At 42.0% G+C, this 16,889-nt stretch overlaps 1 protein-coding gene across 5 annotated transcripts in view; it reads right to left on the bottom strand.

Annotated features, from left to right (window-relative positions):
- Window positions 1–2,288: 2,288 nt before the first annotated feature.
- The window catches only part of SEPTIN6 (septin 6), a 52,284-nt gene continuing 37,683 nt past the window's right edge, over window positions 2,289–16,889 (bottom strand). Inside the window, exons 8-11 of one of the 5 annotated variants that reach the window (XM_060270390.1) lie at window positions 15,429–15,561; window positions 13,694–13,884; window positions 12,590–12,635; window positions 2,289–10,717 (exon numbers count right to left, since the gene is read on the bottom strand). In XM_060270390.1, the coding sequence (XP_060126373.1) occupies window positions 12,632–12,635; window positions 13,694–13,884; window positions 15,429–15,561 (328 nt within the window). In that variant the 3' untranslated portion in view covers window positions 2,289–10,717; window positions 12,590–12,631. The remainder of the gene's footprint in view (window positions 10,718–12,589; window positions 12,636–13,693; window positions 13,885–15,428; window positions 15,562–16,889) is intronic. The other 4 variants (XM_060270391.1, XM_060270389.1, XM_035113796.2 and 1 more) reach the window with 4 other exon arrangements.

The following is a 16,889-nucleotide window of genomic DNA, read 5'->3' as shown; positions in this document are numbered from 1 at the left end:
TGTCATGCTGGTCACATGACCTGGAAGCTGTACGCCGGCTCCCTCGGCCTATAGAGCGAGATGAGTGCCGCAACCCCAGAGTCGGTCACGACTGGAGCTAATGGTCAGGGGTCACTTTACCTTTACCCTCTTAAGTTAGCATGTTTAGGGATTGCACTGCATGATGGTTCCGGTTTCCGCCGGCAGGAATGGCGGACCTGTTTTCCATCCCTCTGACCTTCGTAAGGAATTTGGCGGTTGCTAGGGGAGTAAATGGCAACCCCCTACCCTCTCCGGGGGTTACGGAGAGGGGCCGCTGGCCCGCGATGCCCCCAGACCCACTCCGACTGTTTATGGAGTGGGGGGAGCTTGGGCTGAAAAGCACTTACGAGGGCCAGGACTCCCGGACGCTCATCTGCATGGCGGGGATTTCCATGGTTAAAGAAGATAATTAGGCTTAAAACTATGGACATACTTCAGAAGGAGGGGAAGAAGCGCTGTTTACTGCTGAGAAATTTATGCTGCTGAGGGAGAGGAGTCAAAGGCTGTATATCATCTGGAAGAAGGATTGATGGGGACGGAGCGATAAGGGAATTGAGTTTTTTTTTATTTTTCTTCATATGAGTTACTTCGTACCTTCCCAGACGCGATGTCCTGGCTTGTTTGGAGTGAAAGAGAAGCAAAAGACTGTGTGAGTTGAACTTTATAAACTGTTGTTACTGAGCATATTTTTTAAAGATGTGGAGTTGCCGATGAGAAAAGCCCCCCCCCCCTAGTCGGACGGAAGGAGTCCTGGACGCGTTCGGAGGATTTATGAGCTGTGACGCACTTTGAATTGGAGCAGCGACCTGAAGCTAAGTTCAGCTATAGGGCAAGGAGATCCATTAATTTACCAAGAGTTTATGGTTTGATGTTTGGGTCTTCTGCCTGGAAAAGCTGTAAATTTTATAAAGATCGTTAATCTTCATGGCTATGAGAGAAAACGAAAGTGATTTGAGCTTTTTAAGATGGCGCTGCTTCGACGCAACAGGGAGCTCCAGACTAAGAAGATTTATGGGGAGGCTGGACTGATTAACCCACACAGGAGAAAGAACATTTGTGAAACCTTGTTTGATATTTATCTCAGCAGCTGGGAAACAATCGGTTGAAAGTGGAAAACATCTATGTGACTGTAAGGGGAAGATCTGGATTATTATGAACTTGGAGGACGATTTGAACTTTAGAAAAAAGACGGCAGTGGACGGTTGCGAGGAATCCCCAATTTCTTGAAGCATGGGAACCCAAATAAAAAATTCTCTAGACGATTTGGCATAATATTCGGTTTGATTGATATATATATGTGTATAATTTGAAATAATGAATGTGATATAATTGGTTTTAATTGGAAAATTAATAAAAATATATTTAAAAAAAAGGGATTGCACTGCATGACAATTAGACTTTGAAGCTGATCACGCAATAAAAAGTACTTGCAGTTTTGAAAACAGGAGTTCTGAAGATGACAAGCATGCTTCTTTTTAAGATGTTGTATGTATATGTCACAATTATCTTAGAAGAGGCATTCCCTTCTGCATGAGCGAAGGAGAAGGGAATGCCTCTCTAAGATGGTGCCTACCACCTGCTGTTACTATAACCATGCCTATTAAAATTAACATTTTAAAATGTTTTTTAAAATGTGGAATGCCTTTTTAGTCAATTAAAAAGTGTTGTTTTATTTTTTAAAAATCAACTAATCTAACTGATGAAACAAATAAAAAATTGCACCTCTAATAGTTTCCAGAGCCGTAATCATGCTTGCGGCATAATGCAGCAGCCAAAACAACAGCTGTACCAAGTTTTATATAATCAATGGCCTCAAGTTACTCATACCCATTAGTTTCAATAGGTCTACTCTAAATATGACTGACACTGAAAAGAAGAAGAGGAGTTTGGACTTGATATCCTGCCTTTCACTCCCCTTAAGGAGTCTCAAAGCGGCTAACATTCTCCTTTCCCTTCCTCCCCCACAACAAACACTCTGTGAGGTGAGTGAGGCTGAGCGACTTAAGAGAAGTGTGACTAGCCCAATGTCACCCAGCAGCTGCATGTGGAAGAGCGGGGAAGCGAACAACCCATTGAGTTTTTCAGCACTTAGAAAAACTAACCAATTTACAGTGGTAGCTCGGTTTTTGAACGTCTCTGTCGATGAACATTTCAAATACTGTAAACCCGGAAGTAAAAGCTTCAGTTTTCGAACAAGCCTTGGACGTCAACATGCCATGCAGCTTCCGTATTGAGTTTTCCATTTTGAGATTTCAGTATTTGAATGTTTCAGAACTTGAACGGTCTTCTGGAACAGATTACGTTTGAAAACCGAAGTGCCACTATATTATGGAACATGTTTTCATGGACTAAATCTGCTGAAATGAACTAGAATTCACAAAACATTATACCAAGGGTACCTGGAGAACCCTTCAGATGCTGTTGCACTGCAACTGAGATGAGTCCCTGCTTGACATAGCCAATGGTGAGGGATGCGAACAGTCTTCATCCAGCAACATCTGAACATCTGAAGGGCCACAGCTTCTCCATCTTTGACAATAAGCCACAATACATTTGCAAGTCTTTTAAAACAACAAACTATTTGCTGTTTTAGTCCCAATAACATTTGGCATACAAATACAATGTAGACTGATCTCACATGTGATATAATCCATGTGTGCATCAAAAACTACCAAATAATGATATAAAATTAAACTTTGTAGCTCAGTGAACACAATTTATTCGATGGATTCCAGAAATAATTACCAAAGAAAAAATGTTTCTTTTTTTGGGAGGGTTACTTTTTATTGAAAATTGACAACATTAGAAAGGTATCAAGCTCAACAGTGCTGGTTCTTTCGTGTGGGTCATGTAAATAGATACTGAGTGCAGCTGTCAAATCACAATTCTTGTTTGTAGAGAGACCAAAAATAAAAAAAGAGAAAAGACAAGGAAACAAGGTACTGGGAAACAGACCACCATGCAGTGAACGTTCCAGAAAAGCTCCAAGAGTGCTCGGAAAATGCATTATTAAGGGTAGTTAACACTTGACTTGCATGATAACTTTTAAAGAAACAGATGACCAATTACAGACAAATTTCTCCACAACCTTGATATCAACAATAGAAAAGTCAGTTTGTAACCCAGAAGACATCTGGGAAGGACTGAACTACGGGGATTAAATTAATAATGGTTAATAATACTTAAGTCTTTACTAAAATGCTTCCCCCTCCCTCAGTGTGCAGAAAGCACTTCACATATTTTACCGTGGTAATCCTTACAACATGACTGCAAGGTGGGCCAGCTTGATTATTCTGACTAGAGGAGGGTGGACAGCTGAGGCTGGAAGAATAAGTAGTTTGCTTAAGGCTATCCTTGTAGTGAAAATGTATAAATGGTGTGCTTTCTGGCTCACAGTCCTTCCTCAGCCGCTAGGGTCTGTGGAAACTTTAGTGGACCTTTTTTATTTAATAAAAAAAAAAGTTAAATGAGAAATATTACTCAATCAACCTGATTATTATTTTTTCCCGAAATGGCAGAGGTTATCTATGACCCCAATGAAAAATATACTTCCCCCCAACCCCTCCCGCACTGTCCTTTGCTTCAGTGTTAAAATTAAATATTCCTCAAGAGGTAGCAAAGTCGCGTGTTTCTCTGTTTGCTGTTCATTGCATAAAACTTGTATTTTTAAGTTTTTGTTTAGTTTTTAATCCAAGCAAACCAACGAATTAGCACATTTTTTCACAGATAGTTATAAACCACCCATCATATTTATATTGAGGCAAAATAGAAAGAAAGAAAAAATCTGTCTCAGTGTCACTTGGCTACATCAATAATTTGCCTGCCACCTTAAGGTTGCTCCTCAAAGCTTTTAACTGATACACAGATGTTTGCCTTTCCAATATTCTCCCTGTCTTGCAGTGAAAACCACAAAACACCTCAGCTTTAAACACACCCCATGCACATCAGAAAAAAATGGGAAAACAAAACCAAGTCTTTCCAGATATCCAAAGACTTATTCATTCCTCCCCCTCCCAAGCAGGATGGGAATTCCTAAACTCTTCCTCAAGTGGAAATCTTCTCCATCAGACATAGAGCAGCGGGTGGAGATAGATCAGAAAAAGCTAGAGAAAGAAAGCAAGAGAGAGGCGGGGAGGGGGGAAGAAAAAAAACACAGATCATCAATTAAATGCAAGGAGGGGTGGAAGAAGCATTCAAAGAACAAGCAGAAAAAAACAGATCCCCCACACAATTAAATTGACAGAGAGAGCAAGACAACAGATGAATGGATCAATGCTCATGCTACCATTGGGGCCCCAAACAGAGCAGCATTGATGCATCAGAAGAGTTCAAGCATGTTAAATATTTGGACACAATGCATGATACACCTTATAGTAGAGTTAGACTGTAAACACACTTTTAACAAAATGCATGGAAGCACAATAAAGTATATATGGAAAGAGAGGGTTTGCTTTTCAGTGCAGTACAAACATTTGGAGGATGGTTAAGAAACAGCACAACAGCAGTCCTGTTGGCTAAGGATGCGACTTTCTTTTCCCAAGAGGCACCAACCCGATGCCTCTGAGGTGAAGCCTACAAGCAGGGACATAAAGCCAAGAGTGCTCCACTGTTTCTTTGTCACTTTCTCACGCTGCCACAGTCAGTGGCACCCTGCACTTGAACATGGATTGATTCATGGAGGAAGAAATTGCAAACTTCTCCCACACCATGACATCTCCATTCTGAATGGATACCTGGCTTCTGTGGTTGCCTGACCTACCTCACAAGGCTGTCATGAGGGTAAAATGAATACTGGTTGCTTTGAGCTGTTTTGGAAGAAGAGATCAATATGTACCGTAATTAAAATCAATGGACATAGCCCTTGCTTGTTTTGGGGGAGCAGCAAAAGAGCACCCTCCTACAGCAGGGAAGAGGAACCTGTGGCCTTCAAGATTATGTGGGACTACAACTATCAGCATGGCTAATAGTAAAAATAAAAATAGAAGTTGAAGTTCAACAATAAATATCTGGAATCCTTCCTAACCTTGGTTGCGACCCATGGATCAGGTTCGGCCTACCTTCAACCCTGACCGTGGGGGTTGCATCACTTCTCAAGACAGCCACTTGCAGCTGCAGAATCATTTTTTGTTTTGTTTAACCTAACCATGCCGATAAGAGTGTGCTCTTGATTTCAACCCTTCCATCCATCTGAACCACCAGAAAGAGGCCTCACCATATCATAATCTGGGTCTTTTGTTAAGAGTTGCACCCTTCTGTTGCATTTAAATCTAACAAATTTGAAGAATATTAAACGTATTTCCACAACTGGCCTAAGTGTAATAATGGTGACTTTGCAACTCCTGTGATTGGCCAATGAAGAACCTTCTTTCAAATATTAATTGATATTCTAAGAGGTCATCTGCGCATCCATACAGAACTTCTCTAAAATGCTTATTGTTCAAAATCTTGTGGAACTTCTAATCTTGCTAGGTGCCTGCCCTGTAAATATATAGCTGTATGTGAGCAACACACTTGTGTATCTGAGTACACTGCAGTTGAGGATCACATCTCAATAAGCTAACCACATCAGGTTATACCTTACCTGTTTTTCCAAGTGGCGGCACCAGCTAAATGTCCCCCAAAATATTGACACATATAACAACGATACCATTACTGTATATACACAATGTTTAACTGTTCTCCCCACTCCAAACTTTAACTGAAGTTAGTGGTGTTGTCCTGAAACAAACAACCCACCAGTCAAAAACCAGCACTGTATTTTTGTTAGGAGAAATCAAAAGTAATTAAAACAACAGACCAAAGAACTACTATTTTGTTTGCCAGATGGAAAGGTTAAAGGATATATATATATATATATATATATTAATTTAGCAGGCCCTTTAGCATTTGCTTTTCCCCTTTCTCTTTACACATTCACCAACAGTAGACCCTAAAATAGCATGTTGAAGAAATGGGACAGGCTCCTCCACCATTCAGAAGACTTCTCATATGAATCATGACATTCACATGTACAGGTGATCACAGATGCTCTTTATGGGGCTTTTCTTAACCCCCGGAAAAAGGGTATTGGCATAAGGGCTGTCTGCACAACCAGCTCCAATTTGCATGGAATACTCTCCTCCATTGGTGCAATGGAGGAGCTCTGGCGCCACCCAATCACCACATTAGTTCAGAGCTGGCCCCTGGCAAATGCATGAATTGGGGCTCAAGTCCCACAGTAAGGCAGGGCACGGGGTCTGGCGACACACTTGACTAATATGGGGGTAGCAAACCTTGTACCTTCCAGATGCTTTGGACCACAACCCCCATCAGCTCCAGCCAGCACAGCCAATGATCAGGGATGATGGAAGCTGGAGTCAAAAACATTTGGAAGGTACTACATCCTAAGGACTTTTGTTAAGAACATAGGGGGTCACTTGCTGGATCCAGACATTTACAAACAGGGCCTTTGCAAAATATTGACAACAGGACAAGGTCCAGCTGAGGTGTAATGCGTTAAATAAGCATAGTGTGGCATAACAAGGGCCTTGATCCATGCATACAAAGGCAAGGACAAACGAGGTTCACAATGGCAGACTTTGGGGGTGAGCCAAGGCTAGCAGGTCAAAGCTTGGATGATCACAGGATGCAAAGGCCTCTGGTTTGATGGACAATGCTGCCTTTAAACAAAAGGCAATTTCTGACAGATGCAGGATATTGTCCCTTCCCTCTTCTTCAAACTCCAGTTCCCACAATGCCTTGGGCATGACTTCTATTGCTTTGGTTTCCTCACCTTTGGAAAGAAGCACACTCAGGAGGCTTCTGAGTGTTTTCTGACATGGTCAGCAAGGAAAAACAGTAAGACACATTCCAGCAGGTCTGTTACAAACATTTGTGCAGAATGCGGAGTTTCAGGGATCATGTTTGGGGAAGCTTGGGGAAAGCCTTGCTTCAGATATCTTAAGCTAATTTCTAATTTCAGTGGAATCAAGGACAGTATACTTTTGCAGGGGAGATGCTGGAATCCCTTCACACAATTGTGGGGTTGCAGTAATTCTACAGCACTGGTGCTACTTCTTGGACCCAGAAAAGCCAGAGGCATTCCTTCAATCCCAGCATATGCTAGAATGGATCTATTTGTAATGAGAGAGAGAAAAAGAACTACCAACAGGGACAGTAGTCCTATGTTGGAGTTTTTCATCTCTTGCAGCAAAAAAGTTGCCCTGTGTGACATCACACTGCTATGAATTTTCCTGCCTTGTACTGCTGGCAGATAAGGGCACAATAGGGAGACGTTAGGGGAAAGCCATACAGGTTCCATGGTAGAGCACAGGCTTTTAATGCAAAAGGTCCCAGGTTCAGCTCCTAGTATATCTAGCTTGGAAGGTGATTGGCACAGCCTTTCTCTGACTCAGACTTACTAGCCTGAGCAAATAAGGAAGGGTACAACCTGGTACTGAAAAGACATTGAGATTCAGCACCATGTGCACCCTCCCTGTAGACAGGATTCCAAATACTGGGGTTGAGAAAAGAGCCACAATCAGAAAGGCCCTACCCTTTGGCTAACCTTTGATGGTGGGGTGCAAAGAAGGGCTTCAGAAGATAATCTTAATAGGTGGGTTCAAGTGGGAGTAGGTAGTTCTTGTGGTCCCCACCTGCAAGTTCTCTTTTCATTAGGCATGTGAAAACTGTGGTCCACCAGAGGTTGTTGAACTGCAGCTCCCATCATTCCTAACCATTGGCCGTTATGGCTGGGCTGATGGGAATGGGAGTCCAGCAACATCTGGAGGCTGCCCAGGTTCTCCATCCCTGCCCTACATGACTATGAGCACAAGCGAGTTAGAAGACAATTGTGCATAGGGAATCCACCACTGCTGTATTACTGAGCCTGGAGTGCAATAAAGCACTAGCCTGCTAGCCACAGGTGATAAGAAACTGCAAGCAGATGAGTGGGTGGCCTGACAAAGAAAGGTAGTATACTCTTCCCTCAGCAAAGAGGCGAAGCCAGCTGCCAGAGGATGGAAACTAGCCTCCAACATGCTAGTAAAAATGTGTTTTTAATAGGCTAGTACCTTTGGGGTGGGGGCTTAACAACAAGATTGGTATCCTAAAAATTCCACATCGTCTTCAAACTCTAGTGTTACTTTACATGGTATACAAACACACACCATTATACAGTCAAAAATAAAATAAAAATAAATCAGATACTGATTAATGTAGAATATGCATCTAGATTAACACATTGGTGGAAGTATCATGAGAAGACCATAACTGAACGGAAGTGTATTAAATAAGTGAAGGTCCAATTCCAGCCCCATGTACTCAAGGGAAATTACTCAGTACACAGCCATGGGTTACTGTAAAAGAAGGGCAAAAGAACAAAAAACAAAAAAAAAGTATTAACCAGAATTATTGTACGGAAGAAGTTTATTCTTTTTTAAAAAAAGTTTTCCATAAAAAATATAGACTGTGACAAAGCTACACAAAGATAGACATTTTGTTACATTTAAGGGGACCTCAAGATTTCAGTGCAAAGATTTCACTTCTAAATAAGTACTTTGTAATCCTAGGCTAATACTCTGATTCTAAGTGTACATGTTTGTCTAGAAATCCAATTAAGGATAATGGGGTCGTGCATGCAAGTTTCCAGGGGAAGGGGAGTCTACACCGAAACACTGTAATCAGATTATAGCTTCTTTTAGCTGTTTGTCTCAGGGATAGCCAACTTTTGCATCCCGAGGTGTGTGTGTGTGGGGGGGGGGTTATTCCTAAAGGAGAAGCTAAGGCACAGAAGTGTATTTTACTGCTAAAGGACCTCACCCTCCCTCACAAGTAGTCTGATTCCATTGCTGAAACTGAAACTGATGCCACCAAATAGAAACAGGTGCTCAGGCAGCTGGGACTGTTGCAGATCCAAAACAGAGATTAAATGCTGTCATAAGAGCTTCCTCACTTGTGCATTTAAGGAAGACAACCTGCTCTTTTTGGTGTTGAAGGTGACACATATAAAGTCACATCTACACTATCAACTTACATCAGTTGCATACCACCTAATCCAAAATTGCTTTCCCCTCCAAATACCTCTATTCCATATAGAACTATGCTTTCAAGGATTGGGGAAGGGGCGGGGGAGAATGAATGTTAAGCCAGACCATAATTTTTCCTCAGTATTCTTATGCTATATTTTTCTGCTTCATTAGCTCATATTATATTTCTTTAAACTAGACAGATTTTCTTACTATATTTCATCATTATCTGAACCCTTTGAACTCTCACTTGAAAAATGTAACTCTCCCCACCAAATTAAAGTGAAATACATGTAAAAGACTGCAGGCTCTGAAAAAAACAAATCAGATTTCCTTTTCCCAAAGGGTGAAACTTCTAAACAAAACCTTCCAATATAAAAATAAAACTTTCAATAATTTTTAGTAAAAACAAAGGATAATTTTTAAAAAATTGAATATATGGTTCTTTTCAACTTTTGGGAAGGAAAAATACTTACTATTTTCCAAACTAATCATAGAGCATGAGAAGAAGTCACATTTCTACAAAGCGAAATACAGTACTTAAATTTAATCAGATTTAAGGGGATAGTCCTGCAATTCCAGATTTGAAGCAAGCTTTACTGAAATGACAGGGTTGCCAGTGAACAGGTTTAGGATATGGCCTGACTTCGTATAAAGGGCCTCCCATGTCCCTAGAGAGAAAGTTGTGGGAATTCTGTTCAGATAAAATAATTCTATCCAAACCATACTTACTAAGAAGCTGAGTTCCACTGAATTCAGCAGGACGTCTTAGTATAAACATGTTATAAAGGTAAAGGTAAAGGTAAAGGGACCCCTGAACATAAGGTCCAGTCGTGACCGACCCTGGGGTTGCGGCACTCATCTCACAGCTTCCGGGTCATGTGGCCAGCATGACTAAGCCGCTTCTGGCGAACCAGAGCAGCACACGGAAACACCGTTTACCTTCCCACTGTAGTGGTACCTATTTATCTTCTTGCACTTTGACGTGCTTATAGGATCAGTCTATTTACCTGGCCTAGTTCTTGATGTGAACAACAGGCTCAGGACAGAACCTTGAAGCACCCCGCGGATCACATTTTTCCAGGATGATGATGAACTCTTTGGGTTCCGTCAGTCAACCCGTTTAAAGTCATGAGATACTGATTAAAATGTATAGTGCAGATGGGGGGGGGTGTCACATCCCTGAGGCTTTTTTTTTTCATTAGGCCTTTGTGACAAGTTCTGCAAACTGTCAAAATGCAGCTAAAAAGGTGGGGTGTGGGAGAAGGAATCTTTTGCACACAACTATTTATTTATTTATTTATTTTGCCTTTCTTAGAGAGTCTGCAACAGGGCTCAGGCATTGCAGAACAAGTAGTAAGTGAACATGCTTCTCTATCATGCACAAACACGCATCAATGCATTAATGAGGTGCCGACAAAGAACGTCTTAGGACATGGTCCTGCAAGCTTCTGACTAAGAAAAGCACTCAGAGCCTTTCTTATCAGCTCCACAGAAGTGAGTGCCGAAGAGTTCTTCACCAAAACAGCCTATTTTTTGTGTTTAGGAAAAAAGCAAAACAAAAGCAAAAAGGGGTGTGTGTGCAATGGGGAGGAGATGGGCAGGTAGCCACAGAAATGCACTGCATATTAATTCAAAATGTGGGGCGGTCGTTTCTGGAGCAAAAGAATAGGATCTACAGGAAACCTGAACTGAAAATGAAAAAAAAAAAAGGAAAAGGATTAATGTTTCTCTGGATTAAAAGGAAGTTAATAAAATATATATGGTTGTAACAGGGGTGGGCAACATACTTTGGCCACAATGGAAACAAATGAGACATAGAGGTTGTTTGCATAGATGTTACATGCAATTTGCTCATCATTACATCAACATGGTGAATTTCAATGATTTCTATATCAGTTGTGATACTTCTGTTCTGAAACTGAACATGAATAATCTCAACAAGATTGTTTGTATGTTAAATAATTGTCTTTGGAAATAAAGAAACAGCTTCAATAACAGGCAGAGATCAACATAAAAGAATGAATTTGGGCCAGTATTTAACTGCCTGGTTCCTGAGCCATTGAGCTCATAAATATTGACATCACATTGTCAAGTGGACTAGACATTTAAAACTGATGGTTAAATCTGGGGTTCCAAATATGCTAGCAAAATATATGCAACACCAAAGAATCTGGGTGCCCACATTTATGTACCCTGTGGCTGTGTGCTGCCCACCCCAGTCCCTCATTTGCAGAAGGGAGGGGGGAAACACACACATTAACATGGTTTTTAATTTTACTTAAACATGCTTGAAGACACAGTAGCATGAATGCAGCCTTTCAGTTTTCAGCCAATTGCAGTGGGGTTGTTCACTTAGATGCAAATTGTTTATGCTCTGGCAAAAATGAGGAAGCCACACAAGGCTTTTCAGGCCAAATCAATACTGGAAAGTGTTTTGAGAATCGTTGAACAGGATTTTTCGCTATTGCACTTGGCAAGGACAAATGCTCCCATTCAGAAAGGGCATGTTTGCAAATTGTCTTGGGAACAAAAAAGAAAGAAAGAAGAAGGCCTATTTGAGCCACTGACCAGCACGCCACAGTCTTGCATATGGCAGCCTGCCAAAAACAATCCAGAGCTAACAAGAACACACAATGTTTACTCCTGCTACTCTCCAGCCCCTAGATATGTTCTCAGGCCCCATATAAAACACTCCTATTGTTTGAGCTTATTTTTTCAAGTCTTGAAGAGCAAACCATTGTTTTCCCATCTCACCACTTGCGTGGTGTTCTGCATGCTTATTGTTCAGGAGAAAGCACATTTAACCCAGAATAATTCCCATTCAAATTACATACCAGGCCCAGACAGGGGAAACAAAACAAACAGCAGCACGAAGGTAGCTTAGATTCAAACAAGATGCCATACTGAACACGGGCACTGTTAAAGAGTCCATGCTTCCTTGCTAGCAGATTGGCTGGCGGCAGGGTAAATTATTGTGGGACCCTAATGTTGACCTGTACCCACCAACTAGTTGTGTTTTTTTAACGGGGTCGCAACTGTGAAGCGGAGCTAGAGGGGAAAAGGCAGGAAATGCTGGCTCCACTGATTGCTATATGGGCAATAGGCTTATTAATCCTTTCCAATGTGAAAAAGAGGCATGTTGAAATCCCCACCGTCACCACACCACTGCACCTTAGGCTATGAAGAAGTCAAGCCAAGACAAAAAAATGTGTAAGTAACAGGAGTACATATAAAAACTTAAAAGACAGGTTTTGTGGCTGGTTCATGCTGGACAGGAGGGGGTTAAAGAGCCCTTTGCTTCTTGGAAAAAAGTGGCAGTGGCACATTATTATTATTATTATTATTATTATTATTATTATTATTATTATTGGTATTTAAATTTGTATATTGCCCTTCATCAGAAGATCTGAGGGCAGTTCACATAACTGGAGAGTGTGTATGTACAGGGATTGCTGGATAGACTAGAGGCCAAACTGCTGATTCAGAATACACTGTGTCTGTTTGCACAAAGTGCCCATTCGGATCCCACTGCAATGGCTATTTCATTTAGTCAAGCTTACCAGCACAACGTGCCCCCATGCACCATGCAGCAAACGGCAGGGTTAACTGTAAAAATAGCATACAAATGGCAACTAAGGAAGATGAAGGCAACTGAGTGCACCAAAAACGAAAATGAAAGTGGGGTGGTAGTGATCTGATCTTGATTTTACACTCTGGATTTTCTTTTTTTAAAAAAAACCTGACATAAAAGCAACTTGCAGGGCTTGTTCAAGGTCTACATGTGTAAACTGCTCCAAATTTAAGATAGGACAACTTGAGCAATGTTCAAATTACGGGGAGGAATGGTCCTTCTTAACTTCTGGCACCATTTAGAATACTAAGGGGATAGATTTTACCAGGCAGGGATGGAGACTCTGTGGCCCTCCAGATGTTGCTGGACTCTTAACTTCCATCAGTCCTGGTCAGCATGGCCAATGGTAAAGGAATGATGTGTACTGTAATCTATCAATATCTGGAGGGCCACAGGTCCCCTCCTCATTTTTAAAGGTTCCCTACCTTTGTCCTAGTAATTCAAGCACTGGGATGGAGCAACGTACCTAAGCCTAAAGTACTGAAGTTGAAGGCTAGATGCTGAACGGAGAAGTCCCTCTATGTCTGTGATGAAAGCCCCATATGCCTGCCATTGGTGATGACGAGCGGCAACCAGTTCGATTTGATACAGAAGTGAATATGCCAAAAAGGTTAGGATCCCTGCCAGTGGGTTGAGCTGATTAAGATGTAGACACTGCTGTCCCATGGAACAATTAGAATGTGGCCTCTGTACAGCAGTCAGCATATAAAAAAAACAACTTGTTGTCAGGAGATTCCTGAATGCTAGCGCAGGCCTAGACTTGTGCTACAGGAATAGGTTTTCCTGATAGGCCTTCCACTTGTCTAGCTTTTGCCAGCATGAAATCAAGGTGGGCCAAAGACTTGTGGGGCAGGGGAAACAATTTTAGTGACAACTGTTTGAGGTAGAACATTGTAGTCTCCCACCATACTGTCCCAAGCCCTTGCCTGTTCTCAAGCCAGGGTCTGAGCAAAGGGCTTACAAAAGCCAAGGCGAGGGCAGTGGTGGGAGAAAATGATGAGGCAAAATGCCACCCAACTGAAAACCAACTTACTTCTTCCTCTCCTTGTCCCTTTTCAGAGTTTGCGAGCCTCCTGCCTGCTGAGCCTGAGACTGGAGTAATTCGGCTGCCGTCTTCCTCTGCTTAAATGCGTTGACTTCATCATCCAGGGATTTCTTCTTGTCCTCCACTTTCTTCTTTTCATCCTGGTGCAGCTTCTTCAGCCGGTCAAATTTCTCATGCAACTAGAATGGAAACCCAGGGTAAAAATATGCATGAGTGCAAAAACAAGGCACTGGGGGGGGGGTAGATGCTTGGCGTAAGAGATTTCAAAGTTATGCTGCAGGGAGCCTTCAGGTTCCTCACAAACCTACCATGGGGATCCTCAAAAAGGAAATCAGTGATGATATGCAATTGTCCCTGAAAGACAGCTTGCCCACTGATACTGCTTTCCCTACAGAATGCAAAGCCACAATGGAGTGCTGAGGGTGTTTCTAGGATATACTCTGCACAAGACAACCACAAGACCTAGTAATTCTGCAACCACTGCTATTCATGAAGAGGCTGTACACCCAAGAATATGCTCCCAAATCCAACGCACTTCTTGCAGGAGTTTGGAGAGGCAAGTCAGTGCCTATGTTCACACATTGCAGTAAGCTGTGGGATCTTTTGGGTCTGGTGGATCATATCATTATCTGGCCCCACCCCTGCAGGCCAACTTAGGCAGGTGGGTGTAAGGAAAACCCACCAATCAGCTGACAGGTGCATAGTCCTGCCCACCTGTTAAAGTCCCTTTTGGACCAAGCTGTGACCCATAGTGGGCCAAATTTGGTCCACAAGGCAGAGCACTTCTGTCGCAACCATGGCTTGCTTACTGTGCATAAGTGAAGTCATGCCTGTTTTGCTGTTCTCAGCTCATACCGAGAGGAAACAAATTGCAAACCCTAACTTAGTTACATCTGAACTAGGAATCATGGTTTGTTTCATCCCCAGCCAACCACAATCTATAGCTGAGGATTGTTCTTAGATTACAGACTGTGATTTCTTGGGAGCAAAATCACATACCACATGATCACAAGTTCAAACAAAATGCTATGCCAGAGACCATGGTATGTTTCTTCCCAGTACAAGCCAGGAAAAGCAAAGCGGGTGGACAATGAGAAAAGGGTTTTGTAGCAAGATCTAGAGGAAAATCAAGAGAAGATGCATGTAGTACCGGTATTATGGGAATGTGAGAGGGTGAGCAAATAGCCCTGCTTTCTAAATCAAAAGTTATTCAACCCATTGAATACCTATTTCTTCCTATTGCTGCCACTGATATAGTGTTGATTTTTTCATTTGCTTACTCTCTGCCCCCCTTCCCCGCACAAACTAAATTAGACATAACTGAAGACACAACATATTTATAGTGGAGGGTGGTCTTCCAGGAGTCTGCTGCCAGGTGCTTGCCTGGGAGACTCCCAAAACACTGGTTACATGGATAAGTTTTCAGCTGTTAACTTTAAAAAACACAAGCTTGCCCTGGTGTAGAAGTGAACCAACAAATGTGAGATGATAAAATAGTGCTAGTTTTATTACACCAATAACAAAAATGTGATTGATATAGAATACATTTTATATTAATTTTGTTTGATTTGTATATTTTATAATAAAAAGAAGAAAAAATTAGCACTAGTTAGCCTTGATTAATCTGCAGAAATAAACCTCCCTCGTTACAGTTAACTTGAACAACACACACAGTTTAAGCCAAAAATAAGAGAACACAGTCAATAAAAGTTATCATGTTAACCTCTTTTTCAGCCTCTTTCAATTCCGCTTCTTTCTCCTTAACTCTCTGCACAAACATTTGCCGCATTTCCTCCTCCTTTTTCTGCAGCTCTCCCAGGAACTCATTCCTTTTGGCCTCATAGGTTTCTTGTAAACTAAGGTGACAGGATGGAGGATGAGGAGATAAAAGAAACATTTCAGAGAGATATAGAACAGGGAGAGTCAAAGGATCAAATTTTGTTTGCCACTCACGCAACCAGAAACCTACTAATGCCATGAGAGTCTACAAATATACACTGCTGTTATAATGCTGAACTGTGTGAAACAGGACCTCAAATCTCAAAATTCCATGTCTTAGGTTTTTGTTAAAATTAAATGCTGCATGTTTTTAGACTTCAAGGTTGAAAATGTGGAACTTTAAAAACCTTTGGTAAACTGAGGCTGGTAAGTTTCTTTTCACTGTAACAAACCTCCTTGGGACAAGAATGAAATAATATTTCAATAATCAAATTCCCTCTGAGGAAATTTAAAATTCTGTGTTCAGAAAGGAAGGTTAAGTAACTCTCTTGTCTATTTGCTGTGCACAATTTATTATCATTCAATTGTTTGCAGCTTCAAATTATTTTAAGGTGTTTTTAAGATCGAGAGATGGAAGAGATTTCGAGGACGTGGAGAGATCAGAAACCATGCAAGGAATGGCACATGGCACTGAAGCTTTTTTTCTACACATTGTCCATATATCAAACACTTCACTAAAGCCATGAGGACTAGAAACTAAATTTTCAAAAAATACAACACGAGTTTGAAAGTCAAAATTTGGTACAGGACATGTGTTCCAGACACACACTACTAGACCCAAAATTCAGTGTTCCTCACTGTGTTCCATGGCCAATTAACAAAGTGTTGGCACTGTTAATTTCATATTTTCTAAGTGGACAAGTGTTCCTTTCAAGTCATGTCTCTCCAATGCCTAGTAGTAATATTCTGGTGAAATACAGGCGTCCCCCCACTCACGCGGGGGTTACGTTCCCAGATGTTGTGCGTATATGTGAAATAGTGTAAAGTGGGGGGGGGGTTGCTGTTGAGAGAGGCTGGGAAGCCGCGTTCTCTCTCAGCAAATCCCATCCATCACACCCACCTTCCCTGGGTAGCAATGTGCCCTTGCACATGCATTGTGTGACCTGCCTGCCTCCAGTGACCAGAAGATTGAGCTGAAGGTCAGTGGGTTCAAAGGGCCATTGGCTGGGTGGCTCCTAGTGCCCCGTGCCACTGCAGGGCCTCTTGGCACTCTCGCTGTTAAGCAGGGCCTTCTCAAGCACGTCGGGCGCCCTGGCGCCGTGGTGCGGAGATCGCAGGCAGCACGGTTTCAGCACGGCTCCACCGCACGGCGCCCCCCTACCGGGCCGGCGCCCTGGCACCCCGTGCCACCCAGACTGCCCCTAGAGCTGTTAGGTCTTGGAAGCTGCTGGAGCTAGTTTGTTTT

This window comes from Zootoca vivipara, chromosome Z (assembly GCF_963506605.1).
Source record: "Zootoca vivipara chromosome Z, rZooViv1.1, whole genome shotgun sequence".
Lineage (NCBI taxonomy): Eukaryota > Metazoa > Chordata > Lepidosauria > Squamata > Lacertidae > Zootoca > Zootoca vivipara.
This window is presented reverse-complemented; position numbering and strand designations above follow the sequence as displayed.